Genomic DNA, 21,419 nt, shown 5'->3' on the forward strand with positions numbered 1-21,419 from the left:
GCAACCTGGGGATGTGCCCTTGACTGGAATCGAACCTGGGACCTTTCAGTCCGCAGGCCAACACTCTATCCACAGAGCCAAACCAGCTAGGGCAGAAATTTATTTTTTATTATTTATTTTTAAATATATTTTTATTGATTTCAGATTGGAAGGGAGAGGGGAGACAGATAGAAATATCGTCGAAACCGGTTTGTCTCAGTGGATAGAGCGTCGGCCTGCGGACTGAAAGGTCCCAGGTTCGATTCCGGTCAAGGGCATGTACCTGGGTTGCGGGCACATCCCCGGTGGGGGATGTGTGGGAGGCGGCTGATCGATGTTTCTCTCTCATGGATGTTTCTGACTCTCTATCTCTCTCCCTTCCTCTCTGTAAAAAATCAATAAAAATATATTAAAAGGAAAGAAAAGAAAAAGAAATATCAATGATGAGAATCATGGATGGGCTGCCTCCTGCACGCCCCCTACTGGGGACCAAGCCCACAAATCCAGGCATGTGCTTTTGACCAGAATCGGACCGGGACCCTCCAATCAGCAGGCCCAGGCTCTATCCATTGCGCCAAACCAGCTAGGGCGGGTCTGAGACATTTAACTGATACTAGAGAGTGTCTGGAAATGCTGCAGACCCCTGCTGAACCATCTCCACTCCCTGAGGGCGTGGGGCATTGGAGGCTGGGCTCAGGATAGGGAAGGAAGGACTGGCTCTCCCTAAGTGAGCTTGGAGGTCTGCGGGATGAAAGGACTAAGGCGAAGCTGGGGAACCAAGCTAGGAGGGCGGGGAAGGTGAGAAACAGGTTTGGAGATCACGGGAATTAGTCTCCTTTGGGAATCAGCCCTTTCCCCAGCAAGGAAAAGGCTTCACGGAGGCACATGTCTGCCCTACTTTATCAACACTAATGGACTCCAAGCCCTGTGGGGAAGAAGTCCCCGCTCTATCATTTGTGGGTAGCATTGCTTTTGAGCGTTGCCCACTTGATTTCTCTCACATTCTGAGCTGCTCCCAACGATGTGTGGAGGGGAGCCAGCAAGACAGAGGGGAGGGGCGGTGTTCCGACCCGGCAACGGCACGGCGCGGCACGATTTTCTACCCTGAATTCCCCACACCAGCCAAAATCATCCCCAATCGGGTCTAACCGGAGTCTCAAAGAGGACCCAAAGCAGCGGTTCTCAACCTGTGGGTCGCAACCCCTTTGGGGGTCAAACGACCCTTTCACAGGGGTCACCTAAGACCATCGGAAAACACATATGTGATTACGTATTGTTTTTGTGATTAATCACTATGCTTTAACTATGTTCAATTTGTAACAATGAAAATACATCCTGCATATCAGATATTTACATGACGATTCATAACAGTAGCAACATTACAGTTATGAAGTAGCCACGAAAATAATGTTATGGTTGGGGGTCACCACAACATGAGGAACTGTATTAAAGGGTCGCGGCATTAGGAAGGTTGAGAACCACTGACCTAAAGGGAGGCCGGACCGCGTGGCGGTGGGCGTGTCTGGTGCGAGCGGCGGCGGTGGCGGTGGCGGCGCCGCTAGCGGGGATTCAGGACGCTGCAGCCCCGGCGAAGGGGCGGGAGGGCCGCGACGGAGCGGGCCGCGGGGACGGAGGGGGCGGGGTTCCGGAGATGGCCACGAGGCGAGAGGCCTAGGTTTTTGACCTCCGGTCAGCGGCAGGCCGGCTGGCAGGAGCCTCGGCCCTCAGGGCCTGGTGCCCCGCCGACTCGCCTCTAGCCCGGGCTTCACCACAGACCCCTTTGTGTTTCTGCCCCCGCCCCGGAGGCGCCACAGCCGGCGGCGCTGAGTTACCTCATTGGCTCAGCCGAGGGCTCTATCGATTGGCTCCCGAGCGGTCCAGCGGGATACTCCTCTTCCTGCTCCCATTGGTCGCCGGAGCTGCTTCTCAGGCCATTGAACGAGGTGATTGCCCGGCAACTCGGAGTCCCTGGAAGCAGTTCCGGGAAACCCCGCGTGCTGCCGGGATCGCATCTCTGTCCATGACGGGGGGAGGGGGTGGCGCGCGCGCCATTTCTAGTCGTTTTCAAAGCGCCTCGCGCTGATTCTCACGGGCCTGGCCGCCGGCCCCTGCTCTTCCCGGGTGAGTCTCGCCCAGGCCCGTGGGGGGAGGGGCCGGGAGCCCCGATTCGACCCGACCCGGGCTCGGCACCCGGTCCCCAGTTTTCGTTTTCGCACCGAGGCCCCGGGGTGGGGGTGGGGATGGGGATGGGTAGGGGGCGGCTTCTGTTTCGTCCCGCCGCACAGCTGAGGGCCTAGCCCCGCGAGGCGCGTCCTCGCCCTCCCTCATTCTCCCTCGGCCCCTCCGACCTCCGGCCCGCGGTCCGGCCCGCCGGTCGCCCTCCCGCGGCTTGTCGCGGTCGGCCGTGTTTTTCCCGCCTCCGCCCGCCGCTCCACGCGGCCGGGCCGCCTGGCCGGCGGCCTAAGGCGCTCGCAGCCCCGTCACCTCTCCCTGCCGGAGCCGCCCCGCTCCCTCACCAGCCGCCCTCGCCACGAGTGGGATGTGTTGATGGTCCGGACGGGCGTGAGGGGGTGGGGTGGGCAGAGGGCGGGATGCAAACCCCGGGCTATTTGAGCCGAGAAAAAACTTTCGTGGGAGTGGACGCCGAAGGCCGACGTGTGTAGGGAACCTCTTCCCCCTCCCCATGCTGCATGCGAGTCGAGATTTGAAGGAAAAAATGACTACTAGGGGCCGTGAAACAGGCGTCAAGCGGCGCCTGAAATATGTAATTCTAAGAATGTTTTAGGCGCCCTTCATAGGCATGGGGGTTCTCTCTCTGAGCATATTGCCAACATTTAAAACTTACAGCCACTGGGTTCTGGAAAGATCCGGTCCTCTCGCGCTGCCTGTTTGAGGTTCTGCCGTCTTCCAGAGTCTGAATGTATGTCTCATGAGTCAGTCGCAGGATCAGGGCTTGAGACTCTTAAACCCTGAGATAACCGTTAGTTTTCCTCTCGTTGGTTCTTTCACGACCCGTCTCTTCATGTGAAGAATTTGCACAGAGATGTTTAGCAAAAGCCAGGGAGGGGCTAGTGCTGACTTCCCAAATCTCCCAGCAGCCCTTTTAAATCTTAATGAAATTTTTGCTTTTTGCAAAAACGCTGAGATCAAATGACTACAGTTACATTAGTATATTTGCTGCATCAGAATTTGGCTGTGTGGCATTGTGTTGAATTGACATTAAGAGTTTTAGGTGTGGTCTCCTGTGACCTAAAAAAGTCTTTTTTTTTTTTTTTTTTTTTAATGAGCACATGGTATTTGGTTTGAAGAGAAAGGTGTTTCCGTGATCTGAAAGGTTTTATTTTCTAGAATCTACTTTACATTTTTTGGTTGAAGTTTACAATTTTTTATTGTCGGAAATTTCAACCATTTCTGGATCAACTTGCAGTGAGCCTTTGCAATAAAATAGTAGCCATAAATATTTCTGTCTTGTCCTTAATATGCAGCTTGTCTTTTTGCTTTACATATACTTTTAAAAACATGCCACCTTAACAGATGTTCATTGAACTTTTCTGTTAAAAATTTGCTTGCTTTCTGTGACTAATAGTATTTCCAGATGCAATACTGTAAGGGTCTTGTGATGCTGATGAGAACGTTTGAGTTCTGATCTTATTTTGGTCGTATTTGGGGGTCGGGGAGCATGGGAAAATAGAACTATATATTCACAAAGAGACTTTGGACTTTAGGATGCATCTTCATGGAAATAGGTTGTTACTAATCAGTAAACGTATTCATCTTACGCTGTAAGTCATTTTGTGCGGTCAAAAGTGTGCCAGTTTTGAGTGTTAACAAAAACATTTAAAAAAGTGTGCCAGTTCATCAGAATTTGAGGCTTGCCTTGAGAAACATTTATCAACCCAGAGTTTAACCACCAAGTCTGTGCCTGTATAAACATTAGTGGGCTCTCAAGTCTTAATAATGATCTGTAATCATAAGAAGTCATGATATTATCTCATTTCATTGTAACCCTTTCTTACTATCTATTACCTCCTTCCTCTCAATCTTCCTCCCTTTTTCTTTAACTTCAACTAAGTATTAGTGGACTTTGAAATGAAAAAGTTGCTTTAAGTCAGAAAACGGGCACCCGGTGCATTTGCATAGTCTTTGATAAGCAATCTGGAAGTGTGATTATCTTAGGAGTTTTAGTGCTTTTAGGAAAATTGTATTTTCTTTATAGATGACTAGGTATCTTGAGTTTCATCAGTAAAAGTAGGTTTTTTTTTCTTGAGATCCACCTTCATGCCCTTTATTTCAGTATTTGTTGCAATTTCTATATTCTGATGCTTATTATCTTCATCACATTGTAATTTCACCACAGACAAACTTTAATTTTCTGTCTTGAGGCAGTATAGAGGCTGGCTTTGTATGGTTTTATGATTTAATCTCTCTGTTTAGGGAGTTGGTTCATTTCAACATTACATACAGGTTGAATATGCAAAATGATTTGGGTAGGTTAATCTGAGACAGCTGACCTAAGTTTATCCTAGTGAAGTAATGTTTTTTGAAATTATTTGGAAGAAATTAGTTGTCCATTCTTTATTATGTTTTTGCAGCTTTATTTTACTGATGTGAAAAATTCAATATGTACTCATGATTTTTTTAATATGAAGCAACCTCAATTACAGCTCACTTTTATTTTATGTGGACTTAAACAATCTTTTAGCTTTTAAACTTGGTCATTTTTTCTTTTAAATCTGTGAATGGGAATAGCAAATTAATTTTAGAACAAAAAATAATGTCAAGTTGTGTGTTTTTTTGTTTTGTTTTATGTGAGGCGGAGAAACCAAACTACCAGTGTGTTGAATCAGAGACAGCAGGGCATTTATTTCATACTATCTTGGATTTGAGGTAGAGCTAGGAAAATTTGAATGTTCTTAAACCTTGCTAAAGTGGTGTGTGGGTGTTCATTATGTTTTTAAACCAAACTTTAAAAAACGGTATAAGAATTGAGTGCTGAGGGGCTTTTTAGGATTTTCTGGTGATTTGTTGATATACTCGTCAGGACACAACAGCTGCTTTTGTTAATCAGCGATTCTACCTAAGTAAATGTAAGCCTTTATTTAACTTAGTGTACATGAAGTTCCTTAAAGATCTAATGCTTCCATGTACATTTTCTATGGTTTTACAGGATTGTTATTGCAAATTTAGGTCAGATACATCACAAAAGGCATAAAATATTATTTTGATAGAGGTTATTAGCAGCATGTATACAAATTAGTTTAGATAAATCATGCATTGTCCTACAAACTAGTTATTTTTGGCTTAATGTAATATAGCTCCTGAATTTTTTCCAGCAGCATAATAAAATGGCTAATCAGGTGAATGGTAATGCGGTACAGTTAAAAGAAGAGGAAGAACCAATGGATACTTCCAGTGTAACTCACACAGAACACTACAAGACACTGATAGAGGCAGGCCTCCCACAGAAGGTGGCAGAAAGACTTGATGAAATATTTCAGACAGGTATAATATGCATTTCTTGTTTCTGACTGGTTATGAAAGTGAGGGCAACCACTTTGAATTTTATAGATTTTGTTAAGGTTAAATAATACTTATTGTTTCTGATCTATGTAGAGCTGAATGTTTGTTACTTTCCCTTCATTGAGGGCATATTGGGTTTGACTTTGATATTCTTATCTCATTATTTTGAAGCCTTCTTAGTGTTGAATATGCAGTCTTAGTTGTTTCAGAACAGTGCATCAATTTGTCTTAGATTTACCACCAAGTAAAATGTATGTTTCAGCATATCAAATTTTACTTTTTCCCTTAACTTAAATCAGTCATCATTTTGCTTTTACTTTTCTACTTTTAGCTTCTTAAAGCGATTGTTAAATCAGCTTAGGTCTGATTAGGTGGCATAATAAGAGGATTGGTTAGACTGTATTGTCTGAAATGATAATAAATGTCAGATTCCTTGAGAGTTTGTGCTTGTCTAGTTTCTATTAAATAGAAACACACATCTCTCAGTAATATGGAAGTGTTTGGTTTGTAACAGCTGCTTTTTTAAATCTAGAAGTCCCCTGGTTAAGTACTTAAGCAAATTTGAACATCTTAATATGGTTGGTTGTAAGTGGTTTGAAGTTCTAAAGAGGGAGAGAAATATTTACCCTTAGAGAGTGTTGGTCAAAATAAACGTATCTTCCCCCTTTGAGGCCATGGATGGAAACTTCCTTCCTCAGTGTTTTGTGTGCCTATCCAGATTTTGGGAGAGAGAATTGAATTGTCTCAATAATGTGTCTTAAGTACCATAGTAACTTGTAGTGGTGTGGGTTTTTTTTTCCTTAAAATTTATTTTAAATATGAAAAGCTAAGGATAATTTCAGACATTAAAATGACATCTAAAAATTATTCCTGAGTGATGGTCCCATTTGAAAATCAGTCCTCAGGAACTTTCTGTGACGTTCTGCCATAGAGAATTGGCAGTGGTCTGCTTAGAGATGCTCTCTTGGCAGAGTGCTTTGTTATTGATGAAAGGCTGATTGTTTTAAGTGTAGGGTTGGATTGATAGAATGGATTGCTGGGTGTCCTGAGGTGTGGCTCTGGGTGGTGATATGGAATATTTAAGTAAGGAAACTCCAATTATTTAGAGTTGCTCATTTTGAGCTTTTAAAATAAATCCTGGCAACATTTTTTAAAGGTACCTTTGCAAGTGGCATTACATTTATTTAAAATATATTTGCTGTATGGAATAAAGTTCTTTTTGGTTTTACCAAATGGAGTCACTTCTGATGTTAGTTCATATGGACTTAGGGTTTTAATCTGCCAAATATTTCTATTTTACATAGGATCAATTATGAAATATATTCCTTATACATATATGGAGAGGAAATATAACACTTAACAGGCTTAAGTGATTATATTTGAAACTTAGTGGATGTTCTGTGTGCAGTTAAATATACTACATATACAGAATGCAGTGTATATTTTCTGTATAGTTTACTTGTAAGTCCTTAATGCCATTTGAAAAAGATTGTCATTGTTGACAGTGTTGTGAATGCCACAGCATCTTTTAAATCTCAGCTTGACACTTCAGAAGAAAAAAAAAATGCCTTAAAATGCGACTTTCAGATTTGACTGATCAAGCTGCACTTGAATTCGTAGAAGAGTTTAAAATTATGCCTTTCCACATTCTGACTGCAGCAAAGTAGATGCTTAGATAAACGAATGTGTTTCATGTTATCTTTGGTGCTGAGGAGGAAAAGCCTTTGATACTTTTTGGAGAGCGGAATAAATTATTTAGTAAAAGTGGTTCTTTCTTATCCCCCTCCCCTCACCCCCCACCTCTTGTGTGGTTAGCAACAACTACAACAGTCCATATAAGTTGAAGATTGATCCTTGGGAAATACAGTATGTTGTTACCACTCTTAACATAAACCAGAATTTGTTATATTAATGCTTAATCTGTGTGTGTGTACATCAGATTTAACTTCCAAGACTTAAACCTCTGACCAGTGGGAAATGGGGTTAAGATTTTTATGTTTTTTATGGGATATATTTACACCCCTATATGCAAAGCTAAGGATAATTTCAGATGATTAAAATTCATGTTTGTAGTTACTGACATTTTATCTTTTATTTTCATATTTGAACTCTTGACCTTTCTATATAGTATTTGTATAGCTGCCCGTATGCATATAGTTAAATGAAAATGTAGTGTGTTAGTGATAGTATTGAATAGAACTGTTCTTGATTAAACATAGATAGCACAGATTAGAGTATCCCTTTTGTTGCAATAATGTTACCCCCTTTCAATTTGATTTATAGGATTGGTAGCTTATGTGGATCTTGATGAAAGAGCAATTGATGCTCTCAGGGAATTTAATGAAGAAGGAGCTCTGTCTGTACTACAACAGTTCAAGGAAAGCGACTTATCCCATGTTCAGGTAAGGCTATTACTCAGAAACGTCTTTGAATAACTAATGACCTGAAGTTATTTTACTATTACGTTTTTCCTGTGGAGTAGTAGTATTTTTTTGTTTGTGATTACCTTTGCTTTTTTCAATTTATTTATTTATTTATTTATTTATTTATTTATTTTAAATTGATTTCAGAGAAGAAGGGAGAGAGAGATAGAAACATCAGTGATGAGAGAGAATCATTTGATTGATTGGTTGCCGTCTGCACACTCCACAGTGGGGATGGAGCCTACAAACCGGACATGTCCCCTGACCCAGAATCAAACCGTGACCTCCTGGTTCATAGGTGATACTCCATCACTAAGCCATGCCAGTTAGGCTGCCTTTGCTTCTTTTAAAAAATCAGTTTAAGGGAGGAAAAATCTGTTTATGGTAAAGAGTTTTCAGAAACAGTATAAAGTAAAAAAATGTCCCTCCTCTCCTTTATTTGTAGTAAGTTACTTTAAAAACTTAAAATCAAAGTTTGCTAATTGTTACTGGTTTTTTATTGTTTACATTGCTCAGATTTTAAACATTTTGGATCATTTGATCCTGTTTTATTTTCTTCAAGGGAAGTAATGAAGGTGGGAGAAATAGTTTTCGAACATGTGGCAAAGATAGTCCAGATGCATTTAAATATCAACAAATGAAAGACTGTCTTGCTGTTTTCTGCACCATTCGCTGGCACATAATAACCACTCAGCAAATACTTATTGAGTGAATAAATGAGTAAATATTTTGTTTAAATTCTGGTCTTCTGAAATTAAATTTCATATGTATTTGACCCTTCAACGATTCCTGGTAATTCTTTTTCATTGAATTACTTGCCTGTTCTAGAACAAAAGTGCATTTTTATGTGGAGTTATGAAGACCTACAGGCAAAGGGAGAAACAAGGAAGCAAGGTGCAAGAGTCTACAAAGGGACCTGATGAAGCAAAGATCAAGGTAAAACTTGACTTGGTAATGAAATCAAATTAATGATGAGATTGAATACTTAAAAATATATATATATTCTACACTAATAAAAGAGAAAGATGCAAATTGACTGTCACTTCACAATGCCCACCAGCCAATCAGGAGTGAGCATGCAAATTAACCCGGCAAAGATGGTGGGTTAATTTGCATACACAGGCACTGAGCGGCTGACGGCGGGGCAGCTGCTTGCCGGCACACCGGCACCAAGTGGCCTGCATCCTGGGAACAGGTGTCCTCGGGAGCCAGGTTGCTCTGAGCCTGTAGGCCTGGAGCAACTGGGGTCCCAGAATGCCTCCAGCCACTCTGGGCCTACATGTGCAGGCGCTGAGCAGCCGGGGGCGTGGCAGGAACATCCCGGGGACTCAGGCACTTTGAGCCGGCGTGTGCGCGCAAGCAGCTGGGGGTGGGGTGGGAATGTCCTCCGCAGCGAGCAAGCAGACAACAGACTGCGGGGGAGCAGACAGCAGGGCCCTGCTTGCCCCTGGCCCCAGTGGCGAAGGGCAAGCAGGGCCCCCACAGAGAGCAGACACCAGGGCCTGCGGTGGCATCAAGCAGGCAGGTCTGCAGAGATCAGAGAACCACAGGGAGCAGGCCTAAGCTCTCAGTAGGACATCCCCTGAGGGCTCCCACATTGGAAAGGGTACAGGTCAGGTTGAGGGATCCACTCCTCCCCCTCTGTCCTCCCCACCCCCCATGCATGAATTTCATGCACCGGGCCCCTAGTATATATATTTTTATTGATTTCAGAGAGGGAGAGGGAGATAGAAACATCAGTGACGAGAGAGAATCATCCATCAGCTGCCTCTTGCTCACCCCCTATTGGGGATCGAGCTTGCAACCCAGGCATGTGCTTTGACTGGGAATCAAACCGTGACCTCCTGGTTCATAGGTCAGTGCTCAACCGCTGAGCCATGCTGGTTGACGTTACTGTTCCAGTTTTTAAAAATATTAGTGTTTAGAAATGAAATAACTTAGGGAAAATTACATAAGAATTTTGGAGGCGAAGATTAATCGTATGTTTGGTGAAGAACTCTGATTCAAGACTCTCCCTCATTCCTTGTTCTTTGGGCTATGAGTGATATATATTTATTGATGTTTCCTATAACAGTTTTTTGGATTGATCCAGTCATGTTTCTGGTTCATTTTATTTCCAAGCACTTTGTTTCTTTTAAAAAATATATATTTTTATTGATTTCAGAGAGGAAGGGAGAAGGAGAAAGAGATAAAAACACCATTGATGAGAGAGAATCACCGGTTGGCTGCCTCCTGCACGCCCCCTACTGGGGATCGAGACCGCAACCTGAGCATGTACGGTTGACCAGAATTGAACCCAGGACCCTTCAGTCAGCAGGCCGATGCTCTATCCACTGAGCCAAATCAGCTAGAGCCACTTTGTTTCTTTTCTCTTGGTAAAAGTGTTTTTATAACTGCTTTTCTCATTTTTGAGTTTTATTTACCTCAGTTTACTTATAAACTGGGAATAGTAATCATGCCTACCTCACAGAGTTGTAAGAATTAAAGGAATTAAGATATTGAAACTGCTTAGAATAATACCTGGAATGTAGCAAAAACATATAACTATGAGTCTTTTTTTTTAAAATATATTTTATTGATTTTTTACAGAGAGGAAGGGAGAGAGACAGAGAGTCAGAAACATCGATGAGAGAGAAACATCGATCAGCTGCCTCCTGCACATCCCCCACTGGGGAAGCGCCCGCAACCCAGGTACATGCCCCTGACCGGAATCGAACCCGGGACCCTTCAGTCCGCAGGCCGCCGCTCTATCCACTGAGCCAAACCAGCTCCAGCCATTTTTTTTTATATATATATATTTTATTGATTCTTCACAGAGAGGAAGAGAGAGGGATAAAGAGCTAGAAACATCGATGAGAGAGAAACATCGATCAGCCGCCTCCTGCACACTCCCCACTGGGGATGCGCCCGCAACCAAGACACATGCCCTTGACCGGAATCGAACCCGGGACCCTTGAGTCCGCAGGCCGACACTCCATCCACCGAGCCAAACTGGTCAGGGCTATGAGTCATTTTTTAAAAATATATTTTTATTGATTTCAGAGAGGAAGGGAGAGGGAGAGAGAGAGAGAAACATCGATGAGCGAGAATCATTGAACGATTGCCTCTTGCACGCCCTCTAATGGGAATCAAGCCCGAAACCTGGGCATGTGCCCTTGACCGGAATTGAACCCGGAACTTTTAGTCTGCAGGCCAACGCTCTATCCACTGAGCCAAACTTGCTATGGCTGTGTTATTACTATTATTTTATTTTTTAAATATTTTATTGATTTTTTACAGAGAGGAAAGGAGAGGGATAGAGAGTTAGAAACATCGATGAGAAATATTGATCAACTGCCTTCTGCACACCCCCAACTGGGGATGTGCCTGCAACCAAGGTACATGCCCTTGACTGGATTCGAACCTGGGACCTTTCAGTCCACAGGCCGACGCTCTATCCACTGAGCCAAACCAGTTAGGGCTATTACTATTATTTTATATACTAGTAGATGAACTGCTATGAAAGGTAAATATAGGGCATTTAGTGAAAGACCAGTGAACCTTAAACAAATGGATGTTGTTTAGTTATTTAATGTTAAAGTTGTTTATACAGTTTTAGGTAGGTAGGAAATATAAATTGTAGTTTCTGCCATATAATTAGCTTACCTAAGTGCTCCTTTGTACCTCTTTTCCCTCATCTGTAAAAGGGCATAACCCCATTTTTCTTTTTAAAAAAATATATTTTTATTAGTTGCAGAGAAGAAGGGAGGGGGGGGGGAGAGAGAGAGAGAGAGAGAGAATATCAATGATGAGAGAGAATCATTGATTGGCTGCCTCCTGCACACCCCTACGGGGGATTGAACTGGCATCCTTGGCATGAGTCCCAACCTGAATTTGAATCAGCACTTCTTGGTAGCTCAGCCAACTGAGCCACACCAGCCAAGCTTAATATTTTAAAAATAATTATGTGAAAACTAGAGGCCCAGTGCCTGGATTTGTGCAGTGGGGTCCCTCGGCCTGGCCTGCGGGGATCGGACCAAAATCTCCTGGTGCATGGATTCATCCAAGGCGTGTCCTGCCTGTCTCACCCAGTACCTATTCGCCAGACCACAGCAGCAAGCTAACCTACTAGTTGGAGCGTCTGACCCCTGGTGGTCAGTGCACATCATAGCTACTGGTCGGGTGGTTGCTTAGGCTTTTATATATATAGATTTGATGTAATAATTGTTTTTTTAAAACTTACTACTGTTCATTGAATAAACCTATATTATTTCCCTAAAGCTATTTGCTCTTGATAAGTTGTATGTTTTATATATATAACATGTGTATATTACATTATGCAAGTACCATCATGTGTAAATATGTAATATGCATATTATGCATGTATTATGTAATATATTTCATGTATTTCTATGTTTAAAAGTAGAGCAGCTCTATTTGAGTCAAAGGTAAAAGAATGGAAGGTCTAAGGAAACTGGTATCCTAGGGTTTTTCCAAAGATATTTTTGAAAACCACTGAACTTGTTGATGTCTAATATCTCTTATTGCCCTGACATTGTATAATTTTAAAACCATGAAGTGTAAAACTCCCCTTTCTAGATAGATTGCATTTCTTTTTTTCTCATTGTGTCTTGGTTCTGTAGGCCTTTCATATAAGCACAACCTTTAGGGCACGGACATTATTTTCTTTTTTTATGATTTCCCTTAAATACCTAATATAATGTTGTGAGAAAGGTTGGGAATTAGGAAACATGAGGTTTCCTTTGTTTTTTGAAACCTGAGTATATTCATTTGGTAATTGCCAAATATTTTGAATCTATGCTCTATGAGAAATTGCCTGGTTCTTCCTTTTTTTTTTTTTTTAAATATATTTGATTGATTTTTTACAGAGAGGAAGGGAGAGAGATAGAGAGTTAGAAACATTGATGAGAGAGAAACATCGACCAGCTACCTCCTGCACACCTCCTACTGGGGATGTGCCCGCAACCAGGATACATGCCCTTGACCGGAATCGAACCTGGGACCTTTCAGTCCGCAGGCCGACGCTCTATCCACTGAGCCAAACCGGTTTGGCACTTTTTTTTTTTTTTTGGTACAGTGAGCTTTATTGATGGTGCACAACAAGATAGGGCTACCTAAGCCCCTCCCCTTCTTCAGGGGGTCTGGGATGGAAACTCTGGTCAGGAGATTCTCAGTGTATTGGAGGATTGATCTGGGGCAAGGGCTCCCCAGCAGCTGAAGGCCTCTTCCTCTTGCTGGGGCTGGTAGTCCAGGGGGCTCTTATTCCTTGGAGACCATAAGGTCCACCATCCTGGAGAAATTGTCTGGTTCTTAAAGAGCTTGTGGTGTAACAGGAATACAAAACAAAAGACCAAATAAAACAGGTTAAATTATTTGAGTACAATAGAAAGAGTGAAGATGTCAGAAATAGTAAATGAGATAAGCTGTATGGTAGGACTTTTGATTTTCAATATATATATATTTATATTTATTGATTTTGGAGAGGAAGGGAGAGGGAGAGAGATATGGGATCATTGGTTGGCTGCCTCCTGCAGGTCCCCTACTGGGAATTGAGTCTGCAACCTGGCATGTGCCCTGACTGGGAATCGAACCGTGAGCTCCTGGTTCCTAGGTCGGCACTCATCCGCTGAGCCACACCAGTTGGACAGGACTTTTGATTTTTTTAAGGATAGAGAACACGTTATTTGAAAAGAATCACTGGTGGAGGGAACAAGTAAGGAAGTCTAATTGAAGTAGAGGGGGTGCAAAATGAGAAATACTGTGGTATGAAGTACGAATTGGTAGTCTCAGGTCAGCTTACATAGAATTTTTAATAATCCTTTCCCCCTATTTCTAGTCTCCTAACAAAAAAGTGGCGAGTCCTTAGAGCAGGGGTGGGCAAACTTTTTGACTGGGTTCTTAAACTGGACTGGAGGGCCAGAACAAAAACATGGATGGAGTGTTTGTGTGAACTAATATAAATTCAAAGTAAACATCATTACATAAAAGGGTACGGTCTTTTTTTTCAATAGTTTTATTCATTTCAAATGGGCCAGATCCAGCCCATGGGCCGTAGTTTGCCCACGGCTGCCTTAGAGACTTAATTTGCCTATAACTTTCCATAAATGTATGGAAAGGAGAAGTAAAATAAAGTGGGAGCAGCATGTATGAGAGGAACCAATGTGAATTTAGTCTCTTTTATTTTTATTTTTTCCTAATTATAAAATACATAGTCTAACAGGTTGGAGTACCTTTTGGGAATTAATATACTGATTTATGTGTGATATTTAATATTCAAGTATAAACAGATGTATAATTACCTTTAGGCCTTGCTTGAGAGGACTGGTTATACTCTGGATGTAACCACAGGACAGAGGAAGTATGGTGGTCCTCCACCAGACAGTGTGTACTCTGGCATGCAACCTGGAATTGGAACAGAAGTAAGTGTTCTTCAGCTGTTTGCCAAAATCTTTATAGTTTATAGATTATTCTATCTATTGTGCATGTAGGAAAAAATACTTGATTGTTTTCAAGGTTAGCTATTGTTTCTTCGGATATTCATCTGTATTTTGCTGCCATCATAAGCAAAATAATTGTAACTATTAGATACCCAAATACTTTGTAAAGGAATGTATAATTCTTGGATCCAGTTGCTAAAACTATGCAACTAGCAACACACCATTTTAGGTGCTTGGGTGAGGTTATTAAGGAGAAATAATTGCTATATTCTGTTTTTGGTTTTGCTTTATGTCTAATTTTGAACAGTGTTTGTCCTCCCTCCTTGACCCTTTTTCTCTCCATCACATAGACAGTATTTAATATTTACTGAGAGATTTATTGATGGGAATGGTTGCACAAGGGAAGGATGTGGAAAGGTTGAGCACATTGTTTATACTTGAACAAAGAAGTAATTTGTCCTCCATCTGTGCCTTGCTAAAAGTTTCTTCATATTGCTTTATGCTAATTCTTTAAAAGGAGAAAAAAATGGAAAAAATATCCTCTGGTGAGGATTAACAAAAACAAAAACCCCTAAATTACTCCCCTGGCTATGTAGTTCAGTTGATTGGAGTGTCATCCTGATGGAGCAAGGTTGCAGGCTTGATTCCTGATTGAGACCCATATAGGAATCAACCAATGAATGTATGAGGAGGTGGAACAAAGAATTGATGTCTCTCTCTCTCTCTCTCCCCCTCTCCCCCTTCCCTCCTTCCCTCCCTCTCTTCCCCCCTCTCTGCCTTCCCTCTCCCTCCTACTCTCTTTCTCTCTCAAAAGTCAATAATAAAATTTAAAAAAACTAAATAACTTAATGTTATATAATTATTGATAGAATTGGAATTGGTACTCAACCATCTACATTCCTTATAGGAGCAAGTGTCGTTGAAACATAGTGTACAAGTAAATAGTAATTTTGCCTTTTTTTCACTTTTGTACTCCCATAACCCCTTTGGTATCCTTTATCTTTAATGTGCTACTTATGTAGTAGACCCTTTCAAATTTAAATTTTATTTTTAAACAATATAGAAATATAGTTCAACTTTCTTACTTGGACTTCTGCATTGTATGTATTTTTTTCTAATGGTTTTTTAATTTTGTTCTTTTATCGGTATTTTTTTATTACCTTAGTCACTCATAAAATTGTTAAGTGGCTTCTTTGTCTTTTCTTTGTTCTTGAGGCAGCCTGGAACACCTCCAAGAGGGGAATATAGCTTGAAAAAGTTATCTATAGTATATGCCATTCAGCATGTGATACCTATGTTAGTATTTACCTACTACATTTTACATTGATCTTAGTCATATTTTTTAGGAATAAAATCCTTAGGAATAAAAATTAAGTCTATATAATACTGTTATGTTTTTCACAGCACACAATACAGCCTGATATAAATTTAATTGGTTGTATATATTTCATAATTATAGTAATGAACTTTTTTGCCCATTAGATTGGTTTCATTCATGGAGACTTGTTTTGTTTTTTTAATATATTTTATTGATTTTTTACAGAGAGGAAGGGAGAGAGATAGAGAGTTAGAAACATCGATGAGAGAGAAACATCGATCAGCCGCCTCCTGCACATCTCCTACTGGGGATGTGCCCGCAACCCAGGTACATGCCCTTGACCGGAATCGAACCTAGGACCTTTCAGTCCGCAGGCCGACGCTCTATCCACTGAGCCAAACTGGTTTCGGCCGTGGAGACTTCTTTTATCTTTGCTTTACATAGATAAGGATTTTACTAGTACTCTAAGATTTCACTCAAAGCATTTGAATAATTTAATAGGAAACTATTTTAAGTATCCAATTACAAACAAATAATTGTTGTGCTAATTGAAAACATGTTTCATTCTCTTATATAGGAGAAATGCATTTTCCTACATGTTAGATATCATTACATACAGCAGATATTGTAGCAAAATCCCTATATGAGATCACCAGCCTGAACCCTTCCTGTCAAGAAATTTGTTACAACAAAATGGCAGTGTAAAATTTTGGATTCCTCCCATAAATTTAGATTTCATGAGATCTGACCTATACTTGTTCAAAATTAAAGTTTTGGAAAATTAGGAAAAGTGGTTTGTTTGTTTTTTCAATTACAGTTGACAGTCAATATTTTATATTAGTTTAGGTGTGCAGCAAGAAAAGTAAGTTTTTTTAATATAGATTTAATACATTGGTTTCAATTGGTCTCCCTGACGGGGCCGGGATGGAACATGCAGCTGAGATGGAACCTGCAACTGGGATGGAGCCTATAACCTTGACCTTGACCAGAAATCAAATCCTCGACCCTTTAGTCCTCAAACCAATGCTCTAACCTGGCCAGGGCTAATTGGTCTCATTTTTGATGCTGTGAGGGTTTAGTGTTTTTGTTCTTTTATGTTTCATTTGAATCATATTTTTAGCTCTTGATTGAGGAAGTTGAAATTAGGGTCAGTGCCTGAGATCGACAATATTAAAATTAAGTTATTCAAAGACTGTGAGGTTTTATCTTTGGATAAAGTCTGTAAATTAATCCTATAAATGAGCACTCATTAACAGACATTGTTACTAAGCATTTCCTGCGTTGAGAAATATACAAGAATGATAGGTATTCATTTCATAATGTTTTTGTTTTTTTATTTTATTGATTTTTAACAGAGAGGAAGGGAGAGAGATAGAAAGTTAGAAACATCGATGAGAGAGAAACATCGATCAGCTGCCTCCTGCACATCTCCCACTGGGGATGTGCCTGCAACCCACGTACATGCCCCTGACCGGAATCGAACCTGGGACCTCTCAGTCCACAAGCCGACGCTCTATCCACTGAGCCAAACCGGTTTCGGCCGTAATGTATTTTTTAGTGTGCCTTGGCTCTCGGACCTAGTCTGGTTATATCTTTATATTCTTCAGTTGGTATTGTAAAACTTGGGAAGCAAGTTTTGTTTTAATTTGTTTCCATTGATAAAAATGTAATATCCATGGAGATTATGGCTATTTCTAATAATAAAAGCATAATATGCTAATTAGACCGGATGTCCTTCTGGATGAAGCCACTGCAGCGGGGAACAGAGCCCCTTGCACAAATTTTATGCATCAGGCCTCTAGTATATAATAAACCCTTACTTGTTTAAAGTGCATAAGCACTGATGTTCTATTTAGGAATTCAGAGGAAATGGCAGATTGAGATATAACTCTTTGATTTCTTACTAATGGAAATGTTACAGAACCAGTGACAGAGACCTAAAAGTATATGACTTTGTAGCACCTGAATTGAATTATATATGAAGAAAAGCTGCAGTGTTTGCAAAAGAGCAAATAGGAACTGGATAATGAATGAACTCCAGTAGATACTCAAAAGACTTTGTTGAGCTGCCTGTTTGCTTCTGTTGATTGTTTCCGGATCCTCAAAGGACTTCCTCTATTATTGTTGAAGTATTTGATGGATAGATAATAGACAGCCAGAGTTTTTTCCAAGCCTTGATGCCAAGTGAGTAAAGGAATAATTGTTATGGTGTTTGTCAGATTCTGTTGGTTCTGGATTGGGGTGGAGGATAACTTACACACAACTGAGTGATTACTCTGAACAGTTCATAGGGAGCCCAACCATTTAATAAAGGGAAAACATTTTTATTTCATTTTAGTTAATGAAAAATTGGAGTTTAAAAAACTTTAAAAGGTGTGATGCTTAATTTATTGTGTTTTTAAAAAATCCTCACCCAAGAGCCCTAGCCGGTTTGGCTCAGTGGTAGAATTTCCACTTGGGGACCAAAGGGTCCCGGGTTTGATTCCGGTCAAGGGCACTTATCTTGGTTGCGGGCTCCTTCCAGGCCCGGGCCCTGGTCAGGGCTCATGTGGGAGGCGACCAAGCAATGTGTTTCTCTCTCTTCTTTCCCCCTCTCTAAAAATCAATGGAAAAATATACTTGGGTGAGGAGTAACCAATAAATAAATGAATGAATGAATGAATGAATGAATGAATAAAATTATAATGAATTCTCACCCAAGTATACATTTTTATTGATTTTTAAAAGTGTTATTTTTTAAATATATTTTTGTTAATTTCAGAGAAGAAGGGAGAGCTAGAAACATCAATGATGAGAAAGAATCATTGATCAGCTGCCTTCTGCACGGCCCCTACTGGGGATTGAGCCCGCAACCTGGGTATGTGCTCTTGACCGGAATCGAACCCGGGACTCTTCAGTCCACAGGCCAGCCCTGCATCCACTGAGCCAAACCAGCTAGGGTTGTTTTTATTGATTTTAGAGAGGAAAGGAAAGAGAGAAAGAGAAAGATCAATGCATTGCCTCCTGTATGGGCCCTGATGGGATAGAACCCGAAACCTAGGTTTGTGCCCTGACCGGGAATCGAACCTGCAACCCTTTGTTGTACAAGATGACACTCCAACCAGCAGAGCCACCCAACCAGAGCATGTTTTTGAATACTGTTTAGTTTTAGACTTTTTAAGTTCTTTTAATGTTCTAAGCTAAACTGATCTCGAAATGAAGCTACCTCCTATTTCTAAGATAAATCAGTATTTTTGGCCCCCAGTGATTTATTATATTTATAATATTGGGTGCTTTGTTGATCACAGATTTGGAGATGTTTCTTCTAAAATAAATCAGTATTCTCTTGGAAAATCTAACGTTCAAATGATAGAGTACAATGAGCTCATTCTTTTGAATCTTTTCTGTAAAGTGATTAGATTACTTTTACTGAAAATACAGATTTTTCTTTTTAATATATCATTATTGATTTCAGAGAGGGAGGGAGAGAGATAGAAACATCATCCATGAGAGAGACTCATGGATCTGCCGCCTCCTGCACGCCCCCTAGTGAGGATCAAGCCTGCGACCCAGGCATGTGCCCTTGATCGGAATCGAACCCGGGACCCTTTGGTCCACAGGCCGACACTCTATCCACTGAGCCAAACTGGCCAGGGCTGAAAATACAGATTTTTCATTTTAGGTATGCTTAATGAGGCAAACGCGTCTGGTTCTAAAAATATAGGCACGTGTGTTACCTAAGTAGTAGTATAGTCTGACATTTAGCTTCCTTCCTTAGTTGTGTGTCAGATATATTTTCATAGTGCCACTCCATGTGCTCTTTCTTGTCCATGCATTTGTAATGGGTAGGTGAAAAATTGGGATGATGAACAATGTAATTATGAAGCACCATTGCATTATGTTAATAGAAATAATATAAAGTAGAATTTACTAAGGACAGTTTTAAAATATTCAAATACAAATATTCTGGAATATAAAAATACTCTAACCAGAGTAGGCTAGAGAGCCTAGCCACATTAAACAATTGCATTTCAGCCTAGGCCAGATGACTCGGTTGGTTTTTGTGTTGTCCCATACACTAAAAGGTTGCGGGTTTGATTCCTGGTCATGGCACATACCTAGGTTTCGGGTTCAATCCTCAGTTAACCGATATTTCTCTCACAAAAATGTTTCTCTTTCCCTTCCTCTCTCTCTAAAAATCAATAAAATAAGATGAGAACTTTGTCAGTATAAGTTTTTTAATGCAGTTCAAAATTAATATCAGTCATCCTTATGTATTTCTTTTTTCCTTAATCCTCACCTGAGGATGTTTTCCCATTGATTTTTAGAGAGAGTGGAAGAGAGAGAGAGAGAGAGGGAAAGACAGAGAAACACATTGATTGGTTGCTTCCTGAACTCCCCCCAACCAGGGCCCAGGCCGGGGAGGAGCCTACAACCAAGGTACATGTCCTTGAATGGAATTGAACCCGGGACCCTTCAGTCTGCAGGCCGACACTATCCACTTATCTTAGGACACCTTTTATCACTAGCTTTTTTTTTTTTTTTTTTTTTAATATATTTTATTGATTTTTTACAGAGAGAAAGGGAGAGAGATAGTTAGAAACATCGATGAGAGAGAAACATCGATCAGCTGCCTCCTGCACATCTCCCACTGGGGATATGCCCGCAACCCAGGTACATGCACTTGACCGGAATCGAACCTGGGACCTTTCAGTCTGTAGGCCGACGCTCTATCCACTCAGCCAAACCGGTTTCGGCATCACTAATTTTTTTTTAGTGCTGTGCCCTGTTAATATTTATAGAGTTGATAATGCAGGTTGGTATAGCTGAAGTGGTCAGATTCTGGATATTTTGAAGGCAGATCTAACATTATTTATTGATAGGATGGATATGGGGATAGAGAAAGCAGGCAAGAATGACTTCAAGGCTTCTTACCTGAGCACCTGGAAGGATGGAATTGCCATTATCGAAATGAGAGGAAGGATGTATTGAAAAGCAAATTAGTAGGAGTGAAAGGTAGTAGTTCAATTCTGGGTATGTCATGAGTTAGATATCTCTTAGACCTCCAAGTATAGCTGTTGTTTGATCTGTTGCTTATATGAGTCTGGTGTTCAGGGGAGAAGTTTGGTTGGAGATTGTAAATGTGGGGAGACATAAGCATCTGTATGGTATTTAGAAACCATAAGTTTGGATGCAGTCACCAAGGAAATCATGTGTAGGTTAGAAGGTCTAAGATCTGATCTATGCAGCCCTTCAACATGTAGAGTTTGAGGAGATGAGGGGGAACTAACAAGGGACTGAGAAGAGCGAGCCAATGAGGTAAGAAGAACCAAGAGAGTGGTGTCTCAGAAGTAAAGTTTTCACAGAAGGAAGGTTGGTTAATTATATCAAACTTTCCAGGTAAGGTGAGGACTGTGAATCGACACTTGATTGTAGCAACGTGGATGTCATTAGTTGACTTTGACAGGAATGGTTGTAAAAGCCAGATTAGGAGAAGATTCAAGAGAGTGGAAGATGAGGAATTTGAGATAGCAAGAACTTACAGGCTTTTGTTGTTGTTTTGTTTGTTTTAGCAATTTTGCTACAAAGGTAGCAAGAAATGGGACAATAACTGGAAGGTATTATAGTCAAGATATATTTTTGTTTAAATTTTAAGGGAGAAATTAAAATATATTTGTGTGCTGATGGAAATGATCCATTTATAAAAGGGGAAATTGATAAAGTTGTTTCTGATCCATGTGTCCTTGAGTAGGAAAGGGGATG

At 40.9% G+C, this 21,419-nt stretch overlaps 1 protein-coding gene across 4 annotated transcripts in view; it reads left to right on the forward strand.

Annotated features, from left to right (window-relative positions):
* Window positions 1-1,943: 1,943 nt before the first annotated feature.
* HNRNPR (heterogeneous nuclear ribonucleoprotein R) overlaps window positions 1,944-21,419 on the forward strand; it is a 38,926-nt gene continuing 19,450 nt past the window's right edge. The window contains exons 1-5 of one of the 4 annotated variants that reach the window (XM_059690863.1): window positions 1,944-2,100; window positions 5,316-5,481; window positions 7,783-7,901; window positions 8,751-8,858; window positions 14,228-14,341. In XM_059690863.1, the coding sequence (XP_059546846.1) occupies window positions 5,325-5,481; window positions 7,783-7,901; window positions 8,751-8,858; window positions 14,228-14,341 (498 nt within the window). In that variant the 5' untranslated portion in view covers window positions 1,944-2,100; window positions 5,316-5,324. Of the gene's footprint in view, window positions 2,101-5,312; window positions 5,482-7,782; window positions 7,902-8,750; window positions 8,859-14,227; window positions 14,342-21,419 lie in introns of all 4 variants that reach the window. The other 3 variants (XM_059690860.1, XM_059690861.1, XM_059690862.1) reach the window with 3 other exon arrangements.

Source organism: Myotis daubentonii, chromosome 3, assembly GCF_963259705.1.
Source record: "Myotis daubentonii chromosome 3, mMyoDau2.1, whole genome shotgun sequence".
In the NCBI taxonomy this organism is placed as follows: domain Eukaryota; kingdom Metazoa; phylum Chordata; class Mammalia; order Chiroptera; family Vespertilionidae; genus Myotis; species Myotis daubentonii.